This window comes from Dermacentor variabilis, chromosome 8 (assembly GCF_050947875.1).
Source record: "Dermacentor variabilis isolate Ectoservices chromosome 8, ASM5094787v1, whole genome shotgun sequence".
Classification (NCBI taxonomy): Eukaryota; Metazoa; Arthropoda; class Arachnida; order Ixodida; family Ixodidae; genus Dermacentor; species Dermacentor variabilis.
The window spans coordinates 106,245,426-106,254,173 of record NC_134575.1 but is presented as its reverse complement, the minus strand read 5'-3'; the positions used below and the strand labels follow the sequence as shown (position 1 = coordinate 106,254,173).

Sequence of the window (8,748 nt, the reverse complement as noted above, 5' to 3'; positions counted from 1 at the left end):
ACACGGACATCAGGGATCTCTGCAGGTGCGAAAGCTGCTGTTTTCAGCAGGCTTTTTTTCCTCCTAAGTCGTTCTTCTTCGACATTTTGGAGCTTAGATGTAAAGAATGACATCTTACTGATAGCGTTGTGTAATGTTGGTGTATTGTTTAGCTCATCTCGGTCATCTTATGGGCCAGTCGCTCGTAATTGTGTTATACTTCGCGACGTGACAATGTTCTTTTTGTATAGCCATTAGCGAAATGTGTGGGTCACTTTTTACCCCTTTCCTGACTACAAGCAAGATGGCTCACTGACATTTCCAGACTGACATCCGCACCGTGGACGCCTATATAACGACGATAGTCTGCTCCCGACCACTGTGAGTTGCACTTCGCTCCTCAGAGAGGCAAGTAGTGTGTAACCTGAACAACATTACGTCACTACTCCAACGCTGTATGCGCCCTATCCGATGATCGCCTTTTGCAGCTGCTTCCTTGCCCGCATGGTCATGTGACCGAGTGTTTGCACATTTTATACTACACAAGTCGTCTTATCCTGAGCGGTGATGTGGAACTCAATCTGGGCCCCCAGTCCAAGTCAGCCAGTACCAGCAAAAGCAATCAGTCTGATAATAAAGCTGGAGCCCGGAGTGCGACTGGTTCCAACTCGGCTCTCGATGAGACTGCTGATGCACATTCTCCTCCTGTATGCCATGACACTCATGATCTTTCTGTATACGACATGTTCTCTAAACTACTGATTGGGCAGAATAAGTTGGCTCGAGACAGTCGCTTGCCGTTTTGATGCTTTAGAATCGCGTGTTGGTGCATTAAAATCCTCAACTAATGAATCTTGTTCAATTTGTGACTAACACGCGGAAATACCCTCCTTATCTTCTGAAATTGCCAAGCTGGTCTTACAAAATGATGAGCTAGAAAATCGTTATCAAAGAAATCTTATAATACATGGTATTTTGGGAAACCCCAATGAAAACGCTGCCATACTGTTGTCTAACCTGACGACTGTATTTAGCGAGATCTTGAAGATTAGCTGTCCTCACATTGAACGCGTCCATAGGCTTGGTAGAACACGTGTTTGTCACAGTCGTCCTATTATTTCTAAAGCTTTTTGACTTCAACGACAAAACCGTGGTTCTGAAGAACAGTTATAAACTGAATGACTGAAATTTGTTTGTTACAGAAGTTTGCTCTGCAAGAATTATATCTATTCGGAAAATAATCTGGGAAGCCCTAATTCCTTTTGGTAACAATGGCTCCTTCGTAAAGTTAAGAAATGATCATGCGTTCATTGACAAGGTTCCTTATAACTGGGATGACAGTTCAAACACATCAGTAAGAGTACCTATCCAACCATTACCTTGCGCACCTGGGTCTTCGACTACAGGCTCATCCACTAGTTGACATTTTTCTGGCCGTCTCCATAACCTCATCGTTTTGAACATTAACGCTCACATTATTGTTAAACATTTTTCAGACTTACTGTCTCTTATTTCAATTTATTGCTCTCATGTTATAGGCATCACTTAGTCATGGCTACATAGCAATATTTTTGACTCCGACCTTACTCCGCCCTGTTTTATTGCCGGTTGCCTAGACAGGATCCACGGCACTGGCGGCGGCGTCGTACTGCGTGTCCGTTCTGATCTTCGTTTTTCTGTTTTTCCCTCGCCCCCCGAAATAGGAACCGTGTGTTGTAATGAAATGCAATGTTAAGTGTACACGGCAGCCATACGGCGACTAATTTCTTTTTGGGAAACGCCTTCAGCTGTCAAAAACCTCACGACACCTAGCCGTTCGACTTTTGGAACGTCCAATGTCACGCAACCATGTTCAACCCAGTGTATGAGAGGATTAAAGAACTTTTATCGTCACACTTGCCGGTCACTTTTCTAAATAAGAGATGCCTGTCTGCTACGCGCATGAGGTCTCGCAGATAATGAACCGAACCATTATTGCGCGGGGTGGGTTGGCTCACTTTAATCTGACTCATTTTCGTACATTACAAATGCGAAGATACAATAGAATATACAAATGCGAAGATACAGCTTGAGAAAGAGTAAAGAAGTGTCACTGGGAACAAAGTTCACTGCACGTACACACAAAACCTTGCAACAAGATATTTAAATATACGCATGAGTCTCCAATAAATCTACGTATGCAAGAAAAAATCACTGTATATAAAGCGTCAAACAAGGCAACTAAATGTGTTGCACAATCACACACAGAGATTCACAGATCAGAGAATCCTAAGGCCCCCCACCTCCTCTCTCCGCTCCCCCTGAAGTATCGCGACGGAAGGCAGCACTTGTGTGCGCTTTCCTCCCTTGCGCACACAAGACTGAGCCACCATTGTCGGTTCACCCCATGCCCCCCCCTCCCCCCTACGCTTTCACTTGCACATACAGCGTGCGGCGCGCGCTGACGATGTTATATATATCCCTTTGAATTTATACGAAAAAGGAGGGCGATGACAGGAATGCGCCTGTAGTATCCATATAATTGATATCGCAATAATATAATAACAGTATCCGGCAAATGAAGCGTCCCGCTGCCCATTACTTTTCGCAAAAGAAGAAGTAACAAAATTGAACTTTCACCATGCGACAATTACCTGCGGCGCAACAATGTTTTTTTGTAAGGCCGGGGTACCTAAATAAAAAAAAAAAACGAGAAGGAAATCCTGTTGGCCACAATCGAATGCCTTCTTTGGGCACCTAATGTGGCTACCGAAGGAATGTCGAAGAAAACGTGAGACGCTTGGTCCACAGAGAACCAGACTCATACTGCCAGGTATCCTACACTGGCGAGATAAGACTTTCCGGAGAGGTTGCGCTCAAGCGAACGCGTTGCAATCCGTCGACTCCGCCCAGCGATGGCGGCGAGCGACCATTGTTTCTTTTTTTCGTATCCTAGCCAGAAAGCGTCCAAAACTCTGCCAGGCGAAAATCCATTCGGTAAGAGAAAAACGAACGCTCACCGAAGTGCGCCGTACGGGGCAACACGAGGAAAACGCATGCGCTCTGGATGGCTCTGGCAGTCCGCGGGTAGCGAGAACAAGAAAATTGAAGGGGCTCAATGTGGTCCTCGCGAAGAAAAGACAAATTAGAAAAATAAATACGACCGCAGTTACCTTTGCTGGCTTTAGTGTCTTAACATGCATGCTTTGGCGCAGGTGAAAAAAAAATGTTGATATTCTTTTCTGTGTCATGGCGGTAGAAATGAACCATCACAAAGCTTCCTCTCATCGGACCTCGCCGAGTGCTTTCTCAATTTGTCTTATAGTGTGTTGATTTGGCTTGTCTCGTTGTGTGGTCCGATGTACGACTTTAGAAAAGTTAATGCACCTTTGGTGTCAAATGTTAATGGCAACATTAAACCCACAATGTTCTGGAATTGAAAATCTAAAGCACGACTGTGCAAATGTCAATGCACCTTGCGCATCAAAAGTTCATGAGAACTTTATGCCCATAAAGTTTCGGACCTGAAATCCCCACGCCCCGTAGATTCAGCGGCCACCGCGAGACGCCGCGGCGAGCCCGCTGGCCATCAAAACGCCCTTGAAACTTTGTGTTCGGATGGAGCTCCTCGTGTTATGCGACTCCTGGTGCATGGGCGCTGCCGCGAAATCCAGCCCGAATTCACAATGTTCGCGGTGAGATGTCTTTTCGAGCGCGAAAAAGACCCATTCTAGACAAAATCCAGAATGATTTCCAGCGCCGAGGGTTGGTCGGCGGTGCATGACCGGGTGGGGAGGGACTGAAGCCCCATAAGCCTCCCCCCCCCCCCCCCCACCACCTGCTACGCTGCTGGGGACATGTGAAAGGGCGGAAAAAGAATGGCAGAACTCTGGTTACTGATTGCAATAAACCTCGTTTTTATTATTTTTGGTCAGTAAAGCCGGACCCATCTTATTTTATTACTACTCCATTTTTTGGGTGTTATAAGCCTAATTAATATTCCTAGCACTGCCACTTTTTAAAATCATCATTTTTTTGTCACAATGTGCTGCGTGCTTGGTCGATCCCCTGTATGAGTGTGCAGCCAAATATTCATGTAAATTCTTGCATTATACTTATTACTGTCTCTTTCCTGCCTCTTGTCTTATCCTTATGCCATCCGCGTGTGGGCGATGCCTCATTGTGGGCATATGCCACTGTACGTGATCGTCATCATCATCATCATACTCATCATCGTTGTCGGCGCAAGCACGGCACGGGCGCAGCGGGCGGTGGCGACGGGTCCTGCTGACCGACCGTGCTCGGGCCGTCGCCGTCTACTAGAACGTCACGTGACCGGCCTCCGTTCGGCATCATCGCTGGTCATCATCGCTGGTCAGCAGCGGAACATGGCGCGCCGCTTGGAAATTCACGAGTACAGCAGGTGGTGTGGTCAATTTACTGCGGGATAGCAGATATCATGGTCAGCAATGTCAACAATCTTTAGCTGCTTGCCTTTTGGATTTCATGTGGCCGGCGCTGAAGAGTAGTCTTTGAAGTGTGCTCAGTCTGCACTGAGGAGTCTATAAAATCGGGCGTATTACTGGTAAAAAATTTTTTATGCCCGACAACGGGAGCAAGGCAGAAGAGTAGTGGACGAGAAATTCATGTTGAAGGTACCCTTTAGAGGAGAATGTTTTGATCTACTTTAACAAGTTGTCATGCTAAAATACGAAAAGTTACTCTTAGCGCCAGAAGAGGCTGAATAAGCCAGAAAAGATGAGAAACCGGAAGGCGAAGGGCAGATGCCGCCTGGAACTTGCCGCGCCGGCTCGCCGTAAATTCATAGATTTATGCTCGGACCTAGCTAACTTATCGTCAAGGCTGGAGAAAATTTCGTTCTAAAGGAGCCAAAGACTGCACTTAGCACGTTTTGAGTACCTTTACTGGGTTACGAAGGCCAAAATACGACAAAAATATTTTTAAATTAGTGACGTCACACTGACAAGCCCCGTTTCAGCGCGAATTAAAGGAAAGGACAATACCGCCTGCGGTTTGTTTTCTAATGATCAGCCCACTACCTCAAATATATACGTATGTATAGTTTATCAGTTTAAAGTGGTTCAGTGTTTTATCAGTTTCCAGTTAGGGTTCAGTCATAAAAGTATATTGGTACCGATCGTTCTACGGTGAAAGATAAATCTTTCGAAAAATCATTCCCGACACTGTCGAATCATGAGCCCGACGAAATGCAAGCTAAACTAATGATCGAGAAGCTGCTGCGCCGGGGGTGGTGGGGTTCCCGTGGAACGCTTTCGCAGCCCTCCACAACCTCGTCTCCGCACGCCGCACCGTGCAAGCCACCGCTACGGAGCCGGTGCGAAGCCAGCATCGAACGTGCCAAAATTTAGGTTCATACTCTCACCACCCTGTTCAAGAACGGAACACCGGTGTCACACGTACACTTCTGATCGCGATCGGGGCTAATCTAGCGTATCTAAATGCCACTTAGCTGGGCAGAACCAAGGTAATGTTTTCCATCGCTCGTAGATACTAAGATTTTTTGCATTCTGCCTAACTACATAAGTAGTCTTAATTAATCAACGTAAGTATTATAATTAGACAAAACGTTTCAATGAGAAAATTGTAGAGCAATATGAAAAAGTCTTAACGCAGTTTTCTTTTGTTGAATAGGTTCTACATAAAATTATTTTCCCAGTGTGAAAGAAGCCCGCGAATATGCGCGAAGTTCCTGAAGCAGGCAGTCGCGCGGCAAATATGTGTGTATTCACGGGCTTCTTTCACGCTGGGCAGTACACTTTCATGTAGAACATAATCAAAAGAAAACTGCATCGGGAGTTTTTCATATTGCTTTACAATTTTCTCATTGACACTTTAAATGCTATGATATCTGAGAAGTTTATAAATTAATTAAGACTAATTATGTAGTTAGGCGGAATGCGACAAATAGAGTGTCTCCAAGCGACAGCAAACATTAGCTTGGTTCTGTTCAGCTACGTGGTATTTGCGTATCTTTAAAGTTTGGCTAAAGTTACGTGGGGCTCCCTGTATATGAGCGAGAGCAGGGAGACAGAGTGGTTCAATTTTCCTTAATCACGACCACATAAACCTAACAGGCAGTGAAGTCAAGGAAAACATAGGGTTATTATCTGTGGCTGAAAGTGAAAGGTTGAAACTATTGAAGAAAGCGTAAAGTGGACGAAACGATAGTTTGTCGCCTTTGCGGGTGAAATCAAAAACCTTAGCATTACGCGTGACATGCAGTACTATATGTATAAATCCGAAATAAATAAATAAATAAATAAATAAATAAATAAATAAATAAATAAATAAATAAATAAATAAAGTGTTTATTTACTCTTTACTGTGTTAGTGGGTAGTGAGCGTGGAGGAGCTTTAGCTGATTAACGACTATTATAAGCACTGTATACAACTTCGCTTTAAACAACCGGTTTCAATTGTTGCATTCGCAATTCCTTACACATAGCAAAGATGCAATAATTATATCACTTACTTGCGATTCTTTTGCCCCACAGTGGGGTGCATATTAAAACGATTAGAGGTAGGTGACCTTGGAAATGCTTACGGAAACGTCACAGTAATTGCTTGCGTAATGCGTGACGCAATGCTCCCTTATATTTTATTTCTTTCCTCCGCGTTACCTATGGCGATTACCAAGGCGAACTTCCGGAAATCTTCCTAAATTCGGTGCTCTGGTCATGCCCTGTTTTATCCTTTGTCATTGCGCTGGTTTTTGTGCTCGATCATCGTAAATTGACGCACGTTTTTCTTCCCTCTCACCAGCATGGGCGAGGAAGCTGCCTGCGCCTCCTCGGAGAAAAAGAGGGCCGGCGTCAAGCGCATCGCGAGCGAACTCGACGAGATTCTGGCCGACCCGCCCACTCAGTGCACCGCGGGCCTGGTCGACCCCGCAAACCCGTACCGCTGGCAGGCAACCATCGCGGGACCACAGGGCAGCCCGTACGAGGGAGGGCTGTTCAAGTTGCGCATCCAGCTGTCCAGGGACTACCCGTTCGAGGCTCCTGTGGTACGCGTCAGGACGCTTGAAAGCGTACCCCTATATTTTTCGCCATACCCTTGGCAATGTTTGGGCTCCTTGCCTCTAATCATTGTCAAAAGGGACTTATGGATAGATGCCATCCTCAGTAACTATATATATATATATATATATTATCCCGTGTACCAAGTCAATAAGTCGAGTCAAATCGAAATCATTCGTCAAACCATGCATCTTCGTTCGGCAGAGTTCTGACTGGTGTGGTTTAAACCTGTTGCCAGCTTTCCGGGTCAATGTTGCCAGACTGTCTGCCAAATTTGACGGGGAAAACACCGTCAAATGTAGCAAATGCAACGACGCCGTTTCCGAAGCGCTAGAGTTACCAGATCACACGCGCGCAGGCTCGCAGCTCCCGACAGTACCGGAAAGCTGCTGCATAACCCGCGCGCTTTCGAATCGCTTGCTTGTTGTGGGCCTTGTTCTGCGACGGTACGAAGCGCTTTCTTTCGCTGCACACGCTGTGGCCAGCCATGCTGCACACGCTGTGGCTGGCCACCCACGGCGTGTGCAGCGTGGCTGGAAGTGGAAGTGTGAGCGTTCCTGGAAGTGGGTACACCAAGGAATCGAAGGTGCGGGACTGACCGTTGCTCTACAGAAAGAGCGATCACGTTCACCTATCCAGCACTGTGCTCTGAAGCCGAGTAGGAGAACGGGCTAAGGATATCGCCGCGTAATTCACTGACGAGTGCGCGATTAGACTCAACCCAATCAAGAAGCAGCTTCCTCGCATGTGCTTGCAACTCGCGCCTTGAGGTGTGGTACGTCCGTCGATCCGCCCCTAAGCATGTGAGCGGAAGCTATAATAACAGACGCAGTGGTTGTACAGGGAAGACGAACGTCTTAAGATCCCAGAGTTACAGGTGTCTCGAACAACTTGTACAATGTAGTCATCAGCGTATTCTTCACCGATCGCTCGTGCTGCTCGACGTTGGTAACCAATGTAGCTGTGCACTGTCTCTAACAAACACGCAGGTGAATTTCCTCACTGCGATCTACCACCCCAACATCAGCAGCACTGACGGCGTGGTCTGCCTTGACCTGCTCAAGTGCAGGTGGTCCCCTGCGCTGACCATCGGCAAGGTGCTGGCCTCCATTCGCTTTCTCATGTGCAACCCGAACCCCGATGACCCGCTCGAGTACAACGTGGCCGCCGAGTACCGGAAGAACCGTGAAGAGTATATCGCAAACGCCAAGCTGTGGACGAAAGCGTTCGCGAAGGAGTAAACCGACGACCCACGTTGCCGAAGGGGTGACTCGAGCACACCCGTTCGCGCACCCTGCATCACGCATGTCTCGAGGAAGAAGAAAAATACGCAAGAAAAAAAAAACGCTGAATTTCTTCGCGGCCTAGGCGTACGGCCAAAACAACTGAGAAGTACAACTTGAATTTGCCCATGCGGAACTCCACGGTTGATCCAATCAACATGAGAATGCGTGCCTGAATTGCTCGGAAAATCTGGCTGTTCATTTCGCCGAACGTTTGATCGCTTCCACACACGCCCCCTCCCCCTCCCCCTCCCTCCTTGACTCCCTGCATTCCACTCCTCTAGTCAACAGGATGTCAGTTAGCCTTCACATTGATTACATGCTGAAAACTTGCTTTCTGCGACGACTGGAAACCTCGGCCTTGACCCGAAATCAAGTACCTTGAGATTAATTTGGAGACAAGTGGACGCTGAAGGTGCTTCTGCCCATGTTTACAGGAAAATAAA

At 46.8% G+C, this 8,748-nt stretch overlaps 1 protein-coding gene across 1 annotated transcript; it reads left to right on the top strand.

Moving 5' to 3' along the window:
• The first annotated feature begins 4,148 nt into the window (after nt 1-4,148).
• LOC142591518 (ubiquitin-conjugating enzyme E2 D2-like) lies at nt 4,149-8,521 on the top strand. Its single transcript, XM_075703841.1, has 3 exons — nt 4,149-4,384; nt 6,763-7,006; nt 8,009-8,521. Exons 1-3 carry the CDS (start codon nt 4,149-4,151, stop codon nt 8,258-8,260), a joined length of 732 nt encoding a protein of 243 aa, XP_075559956.1. The 3' UTR covers nt 8,261-8,521.
• Nucleotides 8,522-8,748: the final 227 nt, after the last annotated feature.

Coding starts and splice junctions, on each gene's coding strand:
- LOC142591518 (XM_075703841.1), top strand. CDS start 4,149: ATGCCACTGTACGTGATCGTCATCATCATCATCATACTCATCATCGTT. Junction 4,385..6,762: donor ATTCACGAGTACAGCAGGTG/GTGTGGTCAATT, acceptor CCCTCTCACCAG/CATGGGCGAGGAAGCTGCCT. Junction 7,007..8,008: donor ACCCGTTCGAGGCTCCTGTG/GTACGCGTCAGG, acceptor ACAAACACGCAG/GTGAATTTCCTCACTGCGAT.